Source organism: Vidua macroura, chromosome 3, assembly GCF_024509145.1.
Source record: "Vidua macroura isolate BioBank_ID:100142 chromosome 3, ASM2450914v1, whole genome shotgun sequence".
Taxonomy (NCBI): Eukaryota; Metazoa; Chordata; class Aves; order Passeriformes; family Viduidae; genus Vidua; species Vidua macroura.
This window is the reverse complement of record NC_071573.1, coordinates 38341536-38363999: the sequence shown is the minus strand read 5'-3', so window position 1 is coordinate 38363999 and position 22464 is coordinate 38341536. Positions and strand designations below refer to the sequence as shown.

Below are 22464 nucleotides of genomic sequence, written 5' to 3'. Positions count from 1 at the left end.
GGAGTTGCTTTAGTGCAAAGCTGAGACTGTTCCCAGCAATTCACTGCCACAGTAGCAGAAATCTTTTTAAATCCTTTACTGGTTTGGCTTTCACAGACTCAAAAAGCCAGAAGTCACCCTTTGCCCATGGCATGGCCTCATTGAGAGGTCACCCTTGGCCATGACCTGCCACAGCTACTCACAAGAAGAGAGACAAATCCACCCCTTCTAGTTTCCTGGAATTTTTATTAAAATAGCATTTATAACTGGTACACGTTGGCAGATGTTCTGTTCTTTCCCCAAAAGTGGCAGTGGAAGGGCCCAGGCAGGAGAACAAATGCAGCTGCCTACAAGGGCAGACTGGGAACCAGCACTGAGTGGTGAAGCCCCAGGAAAAAGCCAGAGAGCCCTGGGTGTCACCTTTCCCCAGGATTGCAGGCTGGTGTTTAACTGCCACTTCACCCAGTCCTTTCCTAGGAACTATAAAAATTCATGACATTCTCGGTTTTGCTGTGAAGCAACATCCTGTTTGTCTGAGTGTGTTTTTAAAACTCCTGCCGTACTGCAGCAGGCATTGGCGTGGTGAGGAGCAGAGCAAGGACTGATGCTCCTTGGGAGTCCTGTGGAGAACTCGGCTTGGGAAGCTGTTGAAGAGAATCAGGAACGGGGGTCCATGCTCCAGGTGATGCCAATTCTGCTCCTCAGGTGAGTGAAGGCACATCCCAGGTACCTGCTGCTTTCATGGCCTGTGAATCTTCTTTACTGATGGAGACAAAAGACCCATTGGGAAGCTCAAGAGCGAGCACACGAGGATGGTGCTGCAGCTTCTCCTTACCAGCAAACACTTCCTTGGCTCCGGAGCTGTGGAGTGTTCCCTCAGAGTCCTGTGCTGGGTGGCCTGGAGCTTTCCAGGGACGACACCACTGTCCCCAGGTCCATCAGAGCACCCGTGTCTTGCTTACACATTGGGAAGAACTCACCCATTCCCTCTGGGATTCCATCCAGTGGCATGGAGTTACTTCTGAAACCTGCATGGATAACTAACCTTAAACAATATCCTACAACAGCCACGTTGAAAAGTCTGAGTTCACTTACCATGTGTAACAAACCAAACAAAAGCAATAATTATGGAATTACAGGGTCACATTTTAATTCCTGAATTTTACAGTTCAGCATTAATATCACCACATGTATACAAATGGTGTAAAACAAGTACAGTGGTATCTTTAATACAAAATAAACTTTTGTTTTATGGAAAAAACTATACTTCATATCTACACAGACAGCCCATCTTTTCCAAACAAGAGCTAAAATTAAAACTAACTACAAAAATCTCCAAAACAGAGAAACTGCTTCAGTTTAAACTATTCCAGGAGAAATGGATCCATAACACTTATTACAAGAGTGATCTATGTGGTGGATTGCAGCTGGTTCCATCTTTAACATCTCTGACACAGTCGCTGGGAGATCTCCTCTCACTTAGTCATGATCTCAGATCACATATGGGCAAACTAACATTAAAATATTTACAGTTCATGTGCTGCTCGTGAAAATAAAACCTGGACTGTTTGCCTCTGTCACCTTGCCATGAACTCACCTATTCCTGTCAGTTCACTCACCTATGTGGAATGTGCTTTTTGTGTTTTAAAAAGCAGCTTTTGTACCACCCCCAGGTTCAGGTGCTGCTTGTGGATTCTGCCTCCAAGCCCTCAAGGTGTTCTCCTGGTAATAATCCCATCTTGGTCCAAACTGACTTTGGTGTTAAAATGCTGCTCAGTCCATCACTATGAAAAACCTGTGAGTGTTTCCTATTCCCACCACAACCATGCAGCTCCTAAACAGGGAAACAGCTGTTCCAAGAGGAGGCAGCCCTTGGAACACCATGGAGCACGGCTGGAATTCAGGCTCTTCCCAGCCTGAAGCCAGCAGCTGAGGGATGTGCTGGGTGCAGCCCTACCATGACACAAGCAGCTCCTGCAGACCCTTGGGAAGCCCCTGCTCCTTGGCATAGATATTTCTGGACATCTCACTGAAAGAACAAGCAGAACCTTCCATTTTGAATCCAGCTTCCATTCTCTCCTCTTGGAAAATACAAATTAAAACTTATTTTAACTGTTTTAAACAACTCAACATGCACTATAACTGCAGTGTCCCTACCTCCAATCATGAGAAATGCAGTTTAGTTGGTAATAAATGGTCCCAAAATATGGATTGTTCTTATGCAAACAGAGTTAGTTTTCCCTTAACATTTTTTAAAAGAGGCATTGCTAAAAGAACACAACTGACAGCACCATTACAAAATTAAGATTACTGGGTTCAAAATTTAAGCTTGAATTTTTTTTCCTAGTTCTGTTAAACAATGGGGAAACCCTGCAATATTTTTAAAAAAGTGTTACCATACCTTTCCCTCCCCCTTTCCCTCCCAACACCTGAGACTTTCCTTGCTGAGAAGCCATCATTCAGGTTCTGAGAATACTAACCCACCTTTTTTTTTAATTTTTCTTTTTTTTTTTTTTTGACAGCCTGAACGGCAGACTCCTTACTTTCTAGAAAGACATTAAGTTCCTTGGAAGATTTGTGTTTATAGAACTAACCCTTTCTAGCTGATACACAGAGTTTCTTTTGCTACTCCTTGTATTATCTTATATACTCATGGGAGAAAGCTTTCTGATTCAGATTCTTTTTAGCTCTTAAAACAGTTGCAGCATTTGAAACCCCATAATAAAAGTTCTTATTCCAAAGTTTTGGTTTCTTTTATGAACCCAGACGAGGTCTTTTCCTTGGAGATGTCTCCTCCTCTTCATCATCGTCTTCATCATCAGGATAATCCACTAGCCCAACTAGACTTCCCTGCCAATTAGAAAAAGGAAGTTTTTATATTGAAGAAGTACCTAGAAAGGTGCAAATTTTGAACAAAACCTCCAGCCAACATGTCCAGGGCACACCAGCCTTTGGCATTCCAAGTCCTATTTGTCTGGAAAATAGGTTTGAACCTCAAGCTGCAAAATGTACTGGAGCTTCCTCACTTCCCTGGGTCTGGATTGAGAATTGTTTAAAAATCACTTTCAGCCCAGCGGGAACGGCACAAACTCCAATGTGCAGGGTGACATCCCTTTGGCTGCTCAGCCTCAGGGTGGGCAATCAATCCCTGCTACACTTTTCTGTAGCTACTCAGGAGCTTGATGGCTGAGGATTCCAATAATGCACGGCTGAGTCAGGCACCACTGTGGGGTCACTCACTGCATTAGTCTCCTCAAAAACACTGGGTAATTCCCCGGCCAGCGAGGCACTAACGGAGTTCCCAAAAACTCCAATTTCCTATGTGCATCAGATATACAGAGCAGCAAGTGAGCAGGAACAAAAAGTGTAAACAGTGAAATGATGCAGATGATGTGGGATGAGACTGCACCCACCAGATTCCAACAGAGTCCAGCCCCACTCTAAACCTCCCCAGAGCAGTGAGGGATTTACTGGAGGGCTCAGGGTGAATTTATCCCCAACTCAGCCCCGCTGCCCACAGGCTGTTGCTGCTGTTACCCTGGGACAGCCCCATGCAGGACAGTCCCACATGAGTTCTCCCACCTTGGGGGCTGGCACCGCCGGGCTCAGGGCTGTGTTCTTGGAAGAGGAGCTGTTGGAGCTCGCTGGTGATGTCTGAGCTGCCACGGATTTGCTGTTTGCACCATTCGCACCGTTGGCTGCGCTGGCTGAGTGGGAAAAAGTGAATTTGAATCCCCCAGCTGAAGTCCTTTTTGGAAGATTCTCTTTGTCTTCGCTCTCCTTAGCTGAGGGACAAACATTGTCACACTTAGGTATCAGCTGCACACCAAGGAGTACAATCCACATCACAGTGCAATCACAGGGTGAGAGCCAAGGTATTTTGGTTCCAATTCTGCTGCAATTCTCAGTTCCCCAACCAAGCCCATCCTGAGCCCACCAGTAGCAAACTGAGCGGGGCCTGGATGGTGAGGGCACAGGGACATGGCTCACCTGGAGCACACAGGCACATTCAAAGTCCTGCTTTTGAATACCATTTAAACTTGTTATTTTAATCCTAAACTGGCTTGCGAAGACACATTTGGATCTCATGATTCAATTACATGGAATACCCTGTACTGCTGCTTGAGGTACAGAGCACAAACCATGGGTTAGTTTGGGTGATACTCCACGTATCTGCCATGGAGCACTTCTAGTGCCAACAAGCTCAAACAGAGTAAATACCTTTTTTAGTTTCCATAAATTTCTCATAGCTATCTGGAAAATCATCCTCCTGTTTTGACTTCTCAACTGGAGGTACAACAGCTTCGCCTTCTTCCTCTTCATCGTCATTGAACCACATTTCTTCATCCTCCTCCAAGGCTCTGGCATCTCTACGAAATCTATTGCTACGCAATATGGATGGGACACTGTAAGAGACACACACAGGGATTCCAGCTTGGCTGCTGTTTCAGGCTCGGGATCAGAAATGTCTTCCAGAGCTTTAGAGGGAACTCAGTGCATTTGAGAAGGCAATGCAGCTCCATATCTCTGGTTCTGCCCTCACCGCAAGACTCACCAACACCCCAGCTGATGACAAGCCTGACTGAATCCCAAATCAGAGTGACAGAGCAACATTTTGCTCTTCTCTTAGAGAGTTTCCTGAACATAACATTTAGTCCACTGGCCAACATCAGCTCTACTACACTTGACCACAAGGAAAGCAGATGGGGCTTTCCTCTAATCCGAGAAGTTTTCACCAAGAACGAAACCCAACCCCAGTCCCAGCCTCCTGCTCCTACTGCCCTCTGGGAAAGAGAAAAGCAAGGAGCAGCCCTGCAGAGCAGCAGCCCCTGCCAGGCTCAGGGCACAGAAACTGGGGCCTACCTGTTCAGCTTTTGGCTTTGTCGGTCCTTTTCCTGCTCGTATTTTGTCTTCAGTCCCTTGAACGTCTGAACATACTCAATAGATGCAAGTGCATTATAGAAGTTTTCAACTATATGTGCAATAAGGGACTTAATGTCTTCCTGCAGAAGAACAAAACAGGGTTTCAGCTTCAAATGGGCACAAGCAGAAGTTCAGAAAGCTTTTGAGTTTAGTTTGTAAAGTAATTGATTTCTTGCCCAGAGCCAAAGCATTATTGTACAATATTGTACAAATGTGAAGCATGAAATCAGATTTATCCTTAATAAAATAGATGAGATTGAGAAATAATTATTAGGCTTCCCATAGAAACAGACAATGGACCCAGCAGTGACCCAATTGTATTTGTGACACTTCTGTTAAACAAAGATCTTTTATGTAGGAGAGCTGTGCCCTGTCCTCTCCACAGGCTCCAGGTCTCCCCAGTCCTCAGCAACTACAGCAGCTCATGTGGGACCAGGAACCTGTTGGGCAGTCCCCCTCTATCAAGTCTCTCACCATATCAGGCAAATTCTACAATTCCTAATGTTCTTCTTGCTGGAAAAGACAGCAGCTACCATATCCTACAAGTAAAAACTGCCCTTCACTTTCACAGACCACAAAGATTCGCAGCAAAGCCTCCCACACATGAAGGCACTGGCAGCAAGTGGCTCAGGAGCTGCTGCAAGTCCTTGCTTTCCAAGGAGCTGGGTGCTCCTGTAAGAGCTGGAGCTGCAGCTGCACTCACCACTCTGATGAACTCGAACAGCTCAATCACAGCAGAGTTGAGCAGGTTGTACCGAGTGCCATTATCCAGAAGGGCATTGATAACAGGCTCAAAGAGGTTTCCCTTGGTGATGTAGCGGTTATAGAATTCATCTTTCAGCCCGATTATCCTCCTCATAAAGCGAAGAGCACCTGTGGGAAGAAAAATTCCAGGAGTTAATAACCACATGCCAGGGCTCATGGAAAGAACTGAAACCCCCTCATATTACCCAGAGGAATATGGGCCCCCAAACCCAGAGCATTACAATCTCCTTAACACAAATCACCCCTTAACACAAATTCCAAGTTCAAGTGTACATTGGAACACCTTCCACACAGTCCCACCATGCCTGGAAGAAGGAAATCACAACAGCTCCATACTCACACAAGGCCAGAAAGGTGTGTTTTGAATTCATCAATACCAGTACTCTTCTTAGCAAATCTTTGTTCATAATGTAATTCTTGATGTGATATGTGTGGTGTTCCACACAAAAAGTAAGCAGCTCCAAAATTAAGGCAAGTAGTTGTGCTGTTTGGTAATTATCTGCAAGAAAAATGAACAATTTCAACTTTCAGTAGCAAGGTTGACGTTGACTAGGGAAAAAAAAAAACAAACTTCACTAACTTAAAAACAGATGAAAATGTTTCTTCAGCTTCCAGTCATCTCAAGTGAATCAAAGCTCCTGCATCTATTTCAAAACTCAAAGTCAATTCAGACTTACCAGGACAAATTGTATTACTCTTAGTGGATCCAACTACTGCATCTGATAAAGAGAAAATAAAAACAAAAATCTGAAAAAGGTTTTCAAAGCATTGTCAAGATTTAAAAGATGGGGAGAAACAATCAATTCTACCAAGTGGTCAGATTTTTCATCAGATCAAACATTAGTGAGCTACAGGGACATAAATACACAGCAAGAATGCAGCCAGGTGAGATTTCGGTATTTAATTTACCTTACAAAGTTTTAAATCCATCTAGGTGGAAATGTATAACCTAAATCTTAGGAATATGCTATAGAATAAAAGCACCAATCCTAAATTTTTCAAATAATGTACTAAAATGAGTACTACAGATATTTTACAAGTTTTATTTTTGTATAAAACATGCAAACCATTTTTTTTACTTAATATTTAATATGAGACCTACAGACACTCTCTGCTTTACAGGAAGTATTTTTAAAATGCAATTAATAATTGTATATTAGCATGATTAACATCAAGGAAGTGCATCTTCCACAAAGCACAACACGAAGCTACAGCAGCATCCACAGCTGCAGGGAAGAGCTGGGAACTGCTGCCCAAAGAGCCCCTGTCCTTGGGGGACCAGCACTTTTCCACTAGCACATTCCCAGCTGTTATCACAGGCTGATCCCTGGGAGCAGCACTGTCAGTCACTGCCAAACACTACAGGCCTGAAATGAAGAAAAAGAAAATGGAAATATTCAGTACCTTTTTCACATCTATCCTCTGATGTATTGGCCAGAAGCGGCGCAGTGAGAACGTGCATGCAATGGTTGTAGAAGAAATTGAGAAATTCACTCTTTTCTGTTTTCTAAAACAAAAGTAACTTTATTAAACACTGGGATTTGTACACAGGCTTAACAGTAACATAGGAAACAGCCCATACAGAATTCTACTGGCTTCTTCAAGTCTGCCTGTGTATTTGTTGGGACTGCAGGACTGTTTTTGCAGATCAGTTTTTGCATTTTGGGACAACTAACCAAGCTCACTATCACCAGAGTCCCCACCATGCAAACATCTACTGAAAAAACATCAAGAAATCAAAAAGCTTGACAAAACTTTTTTAAGAAACACCTGCACAATGCCCCAAAATGGAAACGTTAAGCTTATTTTTGACTTGTTTAAATTCAGTATCAGAGCAAACACAGAGAATGACAGGTTTTCAGCTCTGCTGGGACAGTGCAGTATCTGTATCCCCCACATCTGCTTACATTGGCTGTGGCTAGCATATTCTCTGGGTCAATCAGAGTTCTCAGCAGCCCCATTAACTGAACAGCTCCCCCGAGCTCTGGATCTGTGTCGCAGATCATCTGCTCAATGACCACATTGATGAGGAGGATGTCCTGCAGAAAAATCCCAAACAAACACACCACCAAACAATTAGACATATTTTCAAGAGTGGAAAGTAATTTCCATAGTCTCTGTAATTTTCTGAAGATGATTTTAAACGAAATTGAAGAATTGAGAGCTGCATTTGGATACAGAAATTCTGGCAAGCACAACCCTCCACACCTACAATCCCTGTTAGTCAGATTTCCAAAACTATAAACTCATACAACACCAACATGCTCAGAAATGTTTGTATATTAAACCTTTCTCCTGTACTTCTAGAGGTTTGTTTGTTTCCTGCTTGCCCAAAGACTGGTATACTCAACATGTTAACTGCAAACCACTGTAACTTACATCATCACTCTGCTGGGCCTCTTGCATCACAAATTCTCGGACCATGGATGGGCTAAATTCTACTAGATAAGAAAATATATCTGTAGCAGCAGATCTAACTTGCAGATCATCCATTCCCTAATAAAGAGAGAAACTGATTAGCAAGAACAAATTAAGCTGGTATTTATTACCAAGTAAAGCTGAAAGTAATAGGCAGTTTTAAGTTTTGGAAACATCTCATTACCAGAGTTTCTATGAGAAACACAGTAATAGGGTTACAGAAAAACAACAATAAACCTGCAAAATGAATTGCAATGTTCAGGCAGCAACAGCTTCAGCCACAGGAGTGAAAGAAATTCTGTTTTCCCATTGCTGATTAGGACAGATTAATCTGCTAACGACAGGATTACAGGATCTTTTGGGAGGAACCAGCCAACAGTTCAAGATTTTCTAAAAATACTTCTTGGCCCTGGGCCAGTAACAACCACAACAACATTCCAGCTGCACAAAGAGCTTCTGCCAGTTTTTACACCCCCTTGTCCCAAGGACTGTGCTGACCGCAGGCTCACACAGAGTAAAAACACCCAGAGCAGCCAGGTCAGGCACTTCAGAGCTGGGGGCAGCCTCTGCATTGGGAATGCTCCAATCAACTCCCACTCCCAGCACAGCAAAACAAACACAGAGGGGCTCAGCAGAGCCAAAACTGCTTCAATGGCTGTAGCTCTTCTACTTGGTTAAAATCAGCTAGAAGTTTCACTCACCATTACAATTTCAAGAGCTGGAAGAATTCCCAACTTTGCCAAAGTTTTGAAAAATGCATCTCTGTTCTGAGGTTGTAATGTCTGAGAAAAGGCGCAAAATTCCTTGAAGAAGTTCACCTGTTGCACAGGGAAAAAGGAATTAGAGGTGTACTTGGGTGAGAAAACCCTGAAAGGATCAAACAGTTACATTTTGTAGCAGAGTTTGTGTGTTGGCTGATTCTACAGAAATCCCTCACTGACTGCACAAGAGTTTCACTGTTTCTCTTTCATCCCTCTCACCTAAAGCCTTGGAGGTACCACAGGGAGCTGGGACTTACCAGTTCACACCGTTTGTCGTCATCTGTAGCTTCATCTGTCAATTGTGCAAAAACTTCTGATAAAAACTTCTCGTCTTCCTGTGTAACACACAAAAGGAACACACCTTACACAGCGCCTCTGGAAAACAACTTCCATCCCTACAGGATCCAACCCTGCAGAAAGTGCAGCTCTCCATCCAATTTATTCCAAAGAAGACAAATGCCAGAGTACACATCCAGCAGCATCTTTCCCAGGGCACTCCCTCTCAGCAGCTCAAGCAGCTCCAGGAGAGCAGAGCCTGGTGAAGCTGAGCTCAGCGATGGTCTCTAAAACTGCAACTACAAAGTGCCAGCCAAGGGACAACTTTGCAGCCATGTTCCATTACCTCACTCACAACAAAACCTCTCCTACTTGCATGTGCTCTGCTTTGTCAAGCTGGGAAACTTTATGGATTATTACTGGCTTTTCATATTCACATCCTCTGTCACCAAGAAATATTTAAGTATATACAAGGAACACCTCACTTCTTGCAAAGCATTTCAATTACCCCATAAGATCAAGAGGTACCCAAAAAACAGGGTGAGCATCAGCATCTCTCAAGGGTTTGGACACATTCTGCCCTTTGATTAGTACGCACTCTTTCACATTGAAAATAGTGTTGGCATTATCTCAAATTCAAATGTTTCTCTTACCTTTTAAAGACAATATAAATCTGACGGCAAACAGTAACATGCTACAGCTTTACAAAATGTTACATCACTGTACCAATTCAACTCAATAAATTTGTGCATGGAACAAAAAAGAACAGTACAGCAGCATTCCAATAAATACATGTGAACTTTACATTGAATAACACAGTGTGCTTACCTCTCTATTTTGCTGTGTGCTGTCACTAAAATCTCTCTGCTTTATTAGAATAACAATACAGAATTTTTACAGTTACAATGCCAACCAAAGACTGGCAAACCTTTTCCTGACAATTTTAAGATGTGGGGATAAAAGTGCTTTACAAACAAATGATACCTGGAATTAACATCAGAGGGAGTGCAAGATACACAGATTTAGTAGTTTATTTTAAGCTTTGCTGGCTTAAACAGCTTAATTAAGCCTGTTACAAAAAAAAAACCTCAAACCATGCTACAATCAACAGCAGATGTAGTAGAAAATCCCTACTGCAGAGCACCTGAGCACAGAAACATTTCCTGTTTGTCTAAGGCAGCTACTCAGCCCAGTCCTGTGTCCTGAAGCATGGGATGGATGGAGGTTCCTGTCCCATGTGGCTGCCCGTCCACTGGGATCTAGTGCTCCGTGGCATGTAGAAAGGAGCTTTGCTGCTGTGGCAAACACAATCTGCTGCTCCTCTAAACTGCCTTCTCCCAGGGAGCTCTGCCAGTATATTTAGGGTAACAGGATGTCCCATGTGTTCCCCAAACCCAAAGAAGCTTTGGAGGTTCTTGCGCCCAACAAGCTGATTTACACTACAGGCCTGCAGAAGCAGTCCTGGACCTAAGGTCCCCACAACCTCAAGTGGGAATTTTCCTCAAGTGTACTATAACATCTGCAAGTGTGCTTTCTTCTCAACCTGTAATTCTCAAGGACAAACATTATCTGTAAATCACCACACATCTCAATTACAGGCTTTAGAATAAGCAGGCAAACCTGTATGCACATACTCCGTCTACTGATGGCAAAGGCAGCCACAGCAGTACCAGCAAAGAACTGTCAGAGAATTTCAGAACCTTCTGCAAGGAGTACTTGGGGTAACAGCAAATCAGAGTTCTCAATTAAATATTCAGTACTGTAGAGTCCCAATGGAAAAAAAAGAACTCTATAAACTTAAAAATCTCTACTCTAAATGCAAACAGGACTGTAGCCTCAGGAGCATAATACTGAATTTATTTTTAGTTTTTGAAAATATATGCAAAAGAATTTAAAGGAAAATCTTTATTTAACACAAAGCTAATAATTTTACAAGAGGGATTTAATTTTTTGTTTCTTTCTGCTATTGAGCCACAAAGATAGTAGAAAGAAGCCAAATAGCATACTCATGCAATTCTCTGCAATTACTCAGTTCTGTTTTCCAGTCCTCTATTGAACTCTACCATATTTCACCCATATCTGAACTCTTTAGTATATTCCATATGGCTATGTTATGTCTCCAGTGCCTCTTTCTTTCCACCATTTTTACTCCCTTCCTCTTTACCTCAACTCTTGGTGTTTCACAGAGGCTCTCCACACTCACCCCAAGAGTATGGGTATGTGATGTATCCTACACAAATGGACCATTTTTGGACACAGATAAACAGAATAAAGCCACTTGGGTACACATGAGTTTGCACAACACAGCACCAACTGAAAATCCCAAAATGCCATAAATTCACACAGCTCTTCACCAAGGCTCCTTCCAGGGTCCCAACCACCTCAGAGCCTCTTCTGACTAAAAAGTGTGCAGGACAGTTTTTCATAAAATAACAGCTTGGTTATTTATTTATTATTACTTCTAGATATCAGTATGAAAAAAAAAAAACCAAAAAAAACCAGCAACTAGTTACTTAATCTTTAAGACAATAGGAACATTTGAAATTAGTACCATGATGTAACAGTAGTGTAACAGGAATGGTTCTGAACATGCTCTTTTGAATCATAGATCCAGAATTTGTTACAAAAACAGCTCAATGTCCCTAATACAGAATACAACAAGTTGCCTGTTCTCTAAATACTTACACAAACTTGACCAAAAATTGTATGTTGATTGGGAATCAAGGTGAAAAATCTTCAGGTTTACAACCCATTAAAAAATATTAATATACTCACCTGAAATGTACCTTTTCAAATTATAAAATCAAAGGTATCAGAGAGCAGGGCAAGCATTCAAAACATTGTGCAAATGATGTGTGTGATTAACTGTAATCCATTTTGAAACTAAAAAGGTATCTAAAAACAATCCATCTAGACCATACGAAGAACCACTTACCTGCAACATACTGACAATCTCAACTTTGTTGAAGAAAATAAAGGAAGTGAGGGTAGAAAGAAAATTCTCTTCAAAAACAGATGGTGTCGGCAAGATGATGTCCTGAATATACTGTACCCTGTAAGTCTGGTGGATTTTTTGCCTGAGTTCAGAGTCTGTAATAGGAATAACCTCCTTAAATTTTGCTGTTTTGGTCAAGAACTCCCTGTGCCGTTTTGGCTGAGCCAAAGAAGGATCATACTCGAGACATCCGACTACATCCATAATACACTCGTCAGAGAACATCACCTCAAACAGAGTTGCTTTGTTGAGGAACAAAATCCCTCTAATAATTTCGTACAAATGATGCAAGCCTTCGGTGTTCTCTAAATTCTCGCAGACTTGGAAAAGCTGTAGCAGTTTTTTAATGTAGCCTTCATTCTCCAAGGCCAGTGCCAGCTTTTCCCTACGGATGGGTGAGGAAAGAACAGAGGTAACTAGGTCAGCAATCTCTTCAAGTTTGTTGAGTTCACAAGTAGGAAGGTCAATCAGAGGACTGGTTTCAGGCATTTCCTCTATGTGTTCCTCTTCTGACTCAATAAGTTCCTGCGTGACTTCCACTGAAGGATCCTTACCCTGAACCTAAGGGAAGAGGGCACACAGTTACTGTCTGATCCCAAAAATGAGCAGGTCAGTAACCAAAATAACACATCTCAACTGCCCTGTGTGTCCCAAGGCAGCTGCAATGGGATCTGAGCTCTCTGTTTCCTTACAGCACATTTGCAGTTCCACTGCACTCCAATAAGCTGCTTCCTGAGGCCAGCTGGTAGAAGGACAATTAAAGTATGGAACTCTGGCAGTCCCTTTCTAATAAACACAATCACACAAGCTGCCCCAGAACATCGACAACCTGAATCTCACCATTACAGTGATTTTTCAAAAGCCTGACATTCAATTATGAGAACAACAACTGGTGTTCTAAGCAGGGACAATTTAAGACCTCGCAAAGAAAAGAACAAATATTTGCTTACTTTACAAGTAGGTTTAAAAAAGATGCACAAATACATCAAGCCACAGAAGACTCTAAAACACCTGGAAAAATCAGCATGTTTCAGTTTACTGTACCTGGCAGATTTTTTCCCAAATTTCATCACAGCCAGCTTTTTCTTGAAAACTCAGTGCTAAATCATAGTTCTCTGCTTCTGACCAAACAATCAGGGTGTCCTGTTTGAGATAAAACCAAGAAAGTAATTGTTTCTGAAACGGGTCTGCACTGCATACTAACCTCTATTCCTTTAATGCCAATGTCTAAAGAATAAATAATTTTAAAGTTACTCTTGACAAAGAAAAGCATAAACCACTAAAATATTATATCACCTGCTCTGCCATACATCAACTTTCTTTGTTATTTTATGACCACTGCCTTACACAAAACGTATTTAAATATACTACTTTTCATATCCAAGCCACTTATGATGGCATTTTTCTGCAAGATACATTTCTTGAGCCAACAGTCTTGAAATGGGAATACACATACTAGATTAAGAAAACCTACAATATAATAGGTTAAGTATTTTCATATTTAGTAAGATAGAAACAAATCCCATAAGAGTTCAGTTTTCCTCTCAGAAAGTGTTTTAAGACAACCCTAGCTAAGTGAGATATAATGCCTAGCTAACATTCAAATATTCCTTTCTGAATTAAAAGCCATACAACCTGAATAATACAAAACTCCCAAGTTCTTACTAAAGTTACAACCATCTTGCCAGTTATTTTCATTTGAGCCAGGTTTTTCTTCTCTGTTACTATTGTCTTCAATTTGTGCACTTGCAGACCAGGAAGTTTCAATGGAATTTCTGAACAGGCTAAAATGGTTTTTGAAGAGGTTTTTTTAGGACACTTGCTGCTGTCCTGTAAGGAATGCAAGCCTGTACTTCAACATTCAAATAAAAGTGGTTGTAGTTTAACCCAGCTGCCAAGATAGTACCACACAGCTGCTCACTCACTTCCTCCCACCACTGGGATGGGAAGAAGACTCAGGACAAGGTGAAAGTTCTGTTCTTGAGGTAAGAACAGTTTCAAAAATGAAATAAAGTAAAACATAATGAGCAATTATAATAGTTACAGCAAAAAAAAAGGAAGGGGAAGAAAGGAATAAACCCTGACAGAGAAGTGATGCTGAGCACCACCTGAGCAGTGATCAGCTCTCCCAGCAAACCTCCCCAGTTAATCCCCTGCCCCTGTTATCCCAGGGTATGGAATATCCCTCTGGCCAGGTCAGCTCTCCTGGCCATACTCCCTCACAGCTCCTTGTGCAGTTCCTCACTGCCAGAGCATGGGGAACTCATCAGTCCTTGACTGAAGGTTAGCACTGCTCAGCAACAACTAAAGCATCCCTGTGCCATCAATGTCATTCTCATCCTAAATCCAACCACAGCACTGCGCCAGCTACTGGGATGAAAATTAACTCTGTCCCAGACAAAAGCAGGAGAACAGTTCCCCATCCTACAGCAAACTCATCTTCATATAAAAATATCCAAACTGAGCAGCTCTCTGCTAACTCTCCAGTATATTTGATGAGCTCCAGCAAAACTGTTCCATATTCCAAGTTTGACTTCCTGAACTGTTACCACAGTTTTTTAAATACCAAAGTGTTTTTTAAACACTAGCAAGCTTTTCCTTAATGGTCAGTAAAGTAATTTAATTCCCACATTTATGACATTCAATATTCACCACCCAACTCATCAAGGCTGGTTAGGTCTTTAGACCACTTTTAGTGAACACAAAATATTAAGAGTGGTATCTTTAAGCTCAGCAAGGAAACCCAAAGAAACACCTGATGATATTCCTTAGGAAGATTCAGGGGCAGTAAGGTTTAAACATGCCTTTGTAAATGCAGTTATCTGGGTTTACAAAGGTCAGGGAGCACTCCTCTACTTCCAGGTGTGAGGGGACTGACATTTAGGAAGGACTGCTGGCATGGGACAGTAGGTTCCCTCTTCCATCAGCAGTTATTTGGAAAACACACATCTGTCTCAACAAACACAACTTCCCAGCTGCTACAACTACCACTGGAACATGGATGAACATCAGCAGCACTGATACAGCATTAATTCTTCAGTTCATTTCTACAGTAATCCTAATTCCTCAATGTCCGTGGGGAGTTGTATATCTTGAGGGTTTTGTCTTTGCCCTTTTTTTATTTTGAAAATTAAGTTAAGAATAATATCACCGTTGACAAATGCGTACCAAGAGATTCATTTCCTTCTCCCAAAATAATCACAAGCCACACTAAAAACAATGGAATTTGCACAGACAGTTTTTTTCCTTTCTTACTTATTTTTACACATTTCTTTAGAGAAACAAAGTTTCCCTGTTGTGGAAAAAACAGAATTCAATGCACTGTGGTTTCAGCACTGTTGTGAGCTGTTATTTGTATTACAGTGTCCTATATTACACTTGCACTTTTCTCCTACAGACACAAATATTAATAGGGAGCCTCTGCTGTCAGCCTCTGATTCACAACTGGTCCAAATTCTTAGAGCTGACATGGTTTTCACTCCCAGCTGTCCCTCCTCATCTCCAGCTCAGGACATCTGGATCTCTGTATTTACTGTGTGCCATTTCAGAGTCAACAACTCAACTGTGCTTCAAAGGAAAAATAATAATTGTCAACTGCATGCACTGAAAAGCCTCATCAGCTCCCTGATTTGGTTCTTGTTCAGAGATTAATAAAAAATAATTCTTAAGTACTATTTTATGGCTGCTACAGAATTCCAAATCTGAAATGTTTACCTTGAAACATTCTGTGCAAGTACTGATGCCCTGACACTCAAAATCAATGCACTCCCATGTAAGCTGAGCCTCAGAGGTGCTTCACTGAACAAAGAAGGACACACACATTCAGCAGACCTATTCATAGCCCAGGATGATTCAAGTCAGAGAATTAATGCAGTAACTTAAAATTACTCCAGGCACCCAGGGACTGCAGTCAAAAATTTGTGAAAATTCTCAAGTTACTGAATGGTACTTGTTACAATCGGTACTGCCCACACAGAGCAGAAGTTATATAAGCTTTTCCAAAAATATTTCAGAAAGACTGAAAGATGGTTTCAAGAGAAAGTAATTGTCCAAAACCAATATAAGACGTACTCATCTGGCACACACTTCCTGCATGACCTCAGACAACCCACAAAGAGCAGACAGACACCTTCCAGGCCGAGCTCTACCAGTCCCACCTGCTTAGAGGCCATGCTGCTCCATCCACGAGCAACAGCAATGTTCCTTAATTCACTCAAGCACCAATAAAGACAAAAAATATTAATTCTGAACAAAACCTGAAGCTCAGAGCAGTTCAAACCCTTCTCCAGTGCTGGTACTGGTGTGCAGAGTGTCTGCTACTCCACCCCTCCCTGATCCTGCACTGCACCATGTCCCCATGCCAGCACCAACGTGCTGCACGGGGAAGCAGATGGGGAACACGTGGGGATAAAAATGAATCCAGGAAGACATGTTTCAATTGACTCAGTCCTACATCTAACCTGCCACTGGCATGAAACAGGAGTGAAGAAGTCCTCTGGCAACTGCTCTGGCTGGCTTTAACAGTACCCCTCCAAATGTGTTAAATCCTGGCCATGAGGAGCTCCTATTTTGCCACGAGCAAAGCGCTCTGTTGTCACATGAGTGATGGCAACTCTGGGCAAAAGACAGGATTTGCACACGATCTTCATCTCAGAGCTGCAAACAGAGCACACCCAAAGCAAAGGTAACACCAGAAGGCAACACTCCCAGTGAGGATTTCTGCAGCAGCTCCATGTCTTTCAGCCATGGACTTGCTCTTCTGCCAGTTCTGCCACGGAACAGTAACCTCAAGCAGAGGCTGAAACATCAAATGGGTGTGGTGCCAACATTTAAAACTACTTCTGCCAGAGCTTCCAGAACACATCTGACCCTGCCCTCTGGCTAACGTGGGGTGTCCAGCAGAGGTGTGTAACTCTCAAAGCCTATGCCCCAAAATCCAGGGGGACCTACAGCTCTTCAGGCTCTCATGTTCTTTGCATTCATCTAACTCATTTTACATTGTATGCTGAGCAGCTTAACACCAGCCCATCCAAGCCAAATTTCCCTTGAGAAAGGAAAAGTCATGATGACAGAGTGCCCAACACCTGGACAGAATGAATTCCCCAGGAACCACAAACACGACTGGAGCAGGGAGGTAACAGGCCTGTCCTGTTTGGGGTTAGTCAATAGCTACAGCACGACTTGGCACTAACAGTGTAATACTGGAAATCACAGACTAATGCACAGCACTGAAAAATCAGTGCTGGGTTTCCTTATGCAAACCACAATTAAGCGTTAAGTACCCCTTAAGTTCAGTTAAGTCATTTATATGACGACAGACAGATGTGTAGGCAAGGCATGTTTCTTTTCCATCAAGATGCACCACCCTGCAGCTTTCCCCAAATCCAAGACAATCAACTCGAAGACAATGCTCTGTGTCAACTAAAAGCTGCACGAGGTTGCACAAACCTTAAGGAGCAAACAGTGAAGCAAACACTTTCTGCCGCATGGACACAAAAGCATTAGTACCAGAAATAAAAGCCAGCCAAAATAAACCTCAGCTTGAGTTTTTCTAAACTATGATCTACCTTTTCCATAAGAAAAATAGTAACAAAAGCTACTTAAATCACTTGAAACTTTGCTACCAATTAAGTAAAAAAGGCCTACAATTAATCAGTTGTAGTTTCAGGAAAGAGGGTGTGAAAGGAAGCATTTTAAAACTTTACAGCAACAAAATCTGCATTTGTATTTCACTATGTATAGATTTCCTCTAGTAAACAGGAAACAGTTCAAGACTCTTGGCTTCTGGAGCTCTGCAGAGCTCCTTCCTCAGCATGACCCCCTGCAAGGAAAGCCTACAGCTACCAACCCCTAACAAGTGAACAGCAGAATACACAGCAAACAACCCCCTAGAAAGGCTGGCCCAAAACTCCACCTCACTCCTAACCTAAAGGAGACAAGCAAGTCTCTTTCTCAAATTCTTACACTGTAACTTGTCACTATAGCAAAATCCTCAAAGATGTGTCCCTCTGTGACTTAGAAAGAACAAAATTACTGTTTTTTACAGTGCTGAAACACTTCTGGATACCATAACGATAAAGAACAAGTATCAAACACTGAAGGAACAGAGACTCTACTGTAGAACAAAGGAACAGAGAGAAAAAACTCCAGAAAACCCATGAGAACAATGCAGGCAGAGACATCAAAAATGCATGCTGAAAAAGCGAAAACAATAAAAGCAGAAGAGATTCAGTAAGCTGATTTTTTTCAGTGGATGAAACAAAGATAACCTATTAACACAGCTCCTAACTGCTCTACTTCTTTGTCCTGTAGGAGGTTTACCCCTAGGAAAGGTAACTCTCACCATGGCTTGTGGCCTTACCTAGGACAACAGGAGCTTTCAGGGCTTAAAATAAAAACAGCAACAACAAAGAAAGAAGTCCCACAAAGACAAATTCCTTCATATTATTTCCAGAAAAAGAACTCAATCAATAAACAAATACACTTCAACAGAGCTGGTCAAAGTTTTGCCTCCCTAATTTTGCAATTATATCAGATGGCCTGGCATGGGAGACAAAAGTTACACATACATGTTTCCAACTATCTTTCCTGTAATTATTTCAGTATTTCTCCAAATTGCATATATTATCTTCAAAGTCTGAAGTCCAAAATGTATGTTTCTAGACGACCCACATATTAATTTCTAGAATGTGAAGTGTTCAGCACCCACAGGCTTCTAAGCAATTTTTTCACCTCTATAAAAAACACCATCAACAATTGCATGTCCTCCTGCTTTTCCTTTTCTCCTGAAAAAATGCAATTACTCTGAGCACAAAACAATTCTTCAGCATCAGCAACCAGAGAAAGTAAAGCCTAGCAATAATACTTGCCTGCTGTTTTTGATATGCAGTATTTGGATTTATCTTCGATTCTAACAGTAGTGAACCTGAAAAAGGTATGAAGAGAGATTTACTGAATCCAACAAAACAAACATCTCCACACATCTCACACTACTGCCCACGTGCCAGCCAACACTCTCAGCTTAATCCAAATCTCACAGAAAATCCGCAAGAACCGCCTCCTTTAAATATAATTTCCTAAAATAAGCCAGGTAAGACAAAATTCAACAGGAATATCCCTATTAAAATACATTTTTCTCTTCTAGTTTAGTCCAAAATCCACTGCAGCACTCTTTTCTCCTGAAATCTGGTGCAAGAACCAGTTTTTTTAGTGGTCTTTTAGACCAACTATACAAATTCCAGCAGGTAATGTGTTGCCCAGCATAAAAATGTTTTTGTCCAGAGAAGCCACGTGAGCCACTTGCTTTTATTCCCTTCAGCTGCCCTTCAGAAGTAAATAATCCACCTACTACAAACGCAGGGACTTCATCTTGTGTATGCAAGTAGTGTATGTCTCCTGGCAACAGCTCCGGAGCAATTTATACCAATCTTAGGTGGTTTATTTAGCACATTAGTCAGTTGACAAAGTGGGGAGCACGTACCTCCCCCCTCTAAAAAAGACCCTTTAAGGTGACTTTAAAGAGCAATAAAACACAAGGGATGCCACCCGACTGGAACACAACCAGGGAATTCCTGAGGAGAAAAAGAACACCAAACAAACAACTTTTTCACAGCAGTAAGAAAGGGAAGAAAAGAGCACCTCAGAAGCAAAGGATATTGCTCTGAAAGAGAACAAAATGTCCTCACGTGTCACAGCTTCAGCTCTGTTCAGGCTGGGGAGCTGCAGCTGGCTGGGGTAACTGCATGGAGCTGAGTCAGGGCAGGTTTAGGATGGATATCAAGGAAAGGTTCTTCCCCCAGAGGGTGGTCAGGCACTGCCCAGGCTCCCCAGGAAATGGTCCCGAGGCTGCAGAAGCGCCCGAACAACGCTCTCAGGCACAGGGTGGGAGTGTTGGGAGGTCAGTGCAGGGCCAGGAGCTGGACTTTGATGATCCTGATGGGTCCCTTCCCGCTCATTACTCTATGAACTGGGAGGGGGAAAGTCTAAGGACCACGGTAGCAAACGCTGCTGTGGCTTGTGTGGTAAGGAAACTTCACACGAGCCGCAAGATAAGGGAAGGCACAGAGAGTGGAAATAATAATAACAACAACAATAATCCTCGTAGGTGATCCAAGGGAAGGCACCATCAGCCGAGCCCGGCGACGGTGGGTGGCAACTCCTTCTGGCGGGGCCCGGAGCCAGGCATGGGGCGAGGGGAAGTGGCCTGGGCAGCCCCGGCCACGCTCTCACCGTCCGACTCGGCGCGCACCAGCAGCGACATCCCCTTCAGCCGCTCCACGTAGCTGGAGGAGACGTGCCCGGTGCCCCTGTCGTCCCATTGCCGATCCTCGTTGAGCGTGTAGACCTTCACCCGCCGGCGGGTGTCCGACATGGTGCAGCCCCGGGCCCGCTCCGCCTCCGCGGGGGCGATGGAGCGAGGGCGGCGGGGAGCAAGCGGGGCCGCCGGGCCGCTCAGGGGCACCGCGGGGCCTTTAACGCGCCGCTTCCCATGGCGAGTCAGCGCCGCCGTGTCCCAGCCCGGGCCTCGCTGGCGCTGCTCCGCCTCAGCAGCTACTCGCCGCCATCTTGTAACCCGGCTCGGGCCGCCTTTCTCTTCCTCCCCGCTGGGGCACGGGCTCCCCTCGCAGGGGCTACGGCGGCCGCCCGCTGCCGCCACGCCGCCGACGGGACGGCGGCCACAGGGGCGGGGCCTCGGGGCGGGGCCCGCGCGGGCTCCCTCACGGCGTCGAGGCGAGAACGGGGAGGTGGGAACAAAATGGCGGGTGCCCTCAGCTGCAGAGGGGGTGTAGGCGCATCATTGCCTTTTAAAGGGGGAAATGGCTCACATGTTTCCCCGAAAAAAAAAAAAAGTTAAAAAAAATTCCTTTCCTTTTTTTTTTTTTTTTTTAAAGTCTGTCTAAAAGCTGGCGCCACTGCTGACGAAACACACGCCTCCCTCCGTCACGCCACAGAAAGTGCCATCTACCGCCGTCACACAAAATGACGGGCGAGCTCCACACCTCGGCCAGGGTAAATTTAAACAGCACACGCAACTGAAACAGTTTCAATTTTTTGGAAGAAAATGTGTCCCCCTGCATCACAAAACGGCAGAAAGTGAGCAGCATCTCCTTTACAGCAGCAGCCATACTGTAACATGCTGCCTGTGCCTGCTTTGTACATCTCCACAGAAGGCTCGAAAGCTAAACTGCAGGTGAAGCTTCAAAAATGAGAGAAACGTGCTTAATTAGCTCCTATACACAGCGTACAATTTAAGACAGACCACTTGCCAAGCATCGTGGAGTCTGTATATCTCAAGTTTTTCACGCTAAAAACCATCTACACGTTTCCTCTGTACAACAAATAAAAAAATAATTACATCTCCGTGCCTGCGTGTGAATAGGGAAAAACGACCCACAAGCTTTCAAGGAGTAAAGCTGTGTGAAACAGCGGGAAACTGGGGACGAGGGGAAGCTTGAATGTGTCTCCAAACCCAATTTTTGAGGCTCTGAAGGGGAAGGAGGGAGGACAAGTTCTCCTGAGGCCAGGGTGTGTGTGCCTCATTCCCAGACAAAGCCAGACTTTCCTGGCTCTTGCCTCACGGTGAAAGCAGTTACACCGGTATGGCTCCTATTCACACGACTGGCATTTCTCTGCTCTCAAGTTCAAATGTGGTTCCAAAGCAAGGGAAAGAAAGTGTTTCCAACAAACTATGTCCTCAAAGTATCTATCTGCAACTTTTCCAAACATTCTCTGGGCAGATTTAGAAAACTTAACATCTAAGTAACATTCAAGTCTCAGCTTTTGCTCTGATGTTCATTGTATCAGGCCTATAAGATTCAGTCACCAAGAAAATACAAGATACACTTCTGAGAATTGTCATATACATTTATATTTAGCTGCATAGGAGCACACCTTGGGACATGTACATCATTATGGATAAGTGAGTCAGTAACTATAAAAAGACCATGTTAAGTGGTTTCAAAACCCTGGACTGAGAGTCACATGAACCAGTTTACAGTCAGGTTCCAAACAAGCCTTCCCTGCTATATTTTAGTGGCCCTCCTTGCAAGGTATTACAAACTGAGCATATTTCTACCTTAGAGAAAGCTCAATAAAAAGCAAACACACAAAAAGGAACACAAACTCCAATGGCCACAGCATATTTCTGCCTCAGGACATCTGCTGCTCATGAACTCTCTCTCCCTTCTGTATGACTTCTGTGGGTGCTTTTTGGTTCTTCAAACCAAATGCACAAAAATAAAAGCATGACTTCTACTGATGATCAAATGCAGCACTTCTCGGGATATATAAAACAGCAAGAAACCACAGCAGAGTATTTTGGAGCAAGTTCTTATGAATAGCTACAGA

The 22464-nt window shown here is 43.2% G+C and overlaps 1 protein-coding gene across 2 annotated transcripts; it reads right to left on the bottom strand.

Annotated features, from left to right (window-relative positions):
- Window positions 1–1104: 1104 nt before the first annotated feature.
- On the bottom strand, window positions 1105–20728 carry PPP4R3B (protein phosphatase 4 regulatory subunit 3B). Of its 2 annotated transcripts, none has more exons than XM_053972518.1 (16): window positions 20347–20728; window positions 18987–19042; window positions 13162–13260; window positions 12058–12678; window positions 9104–9181; window positions 8787–8903; window positions 8047–8163; window positions 7575–7706; window positions 7072–7174; window positions 6345–6386; window positions 6008–6166; window positions 5606–5775; window positions 4843–4982; window positions 4201–4385; window positions 3562–3686; window positions 1105–2829 (listed from the first exon to the last, which is right to left on the bottom strand). In XM_053972518.1, exons 1-16 carry the CDS (start codon window positions 20486–20488, stop codon window positions 2734–2736), a joined length of 2382 nt encoding a protein of 793 aa, XP_053828493.1. In that variant the 5' UTR covers window positions 20489–20728; the 3' UTR covers window positions 1105–2733. The 2 variants fall into 2 exon arrangements, with proteins under 2 accessions (XP_053828493.1, XP_053828492.1); XM_053972517.1 differs by having other exon boundaries at window positions 3562–3764; window positions 20347–20727.
- Between the last annotated feature and the right edge of the window lie 1736 nt (window positions 20729–22464).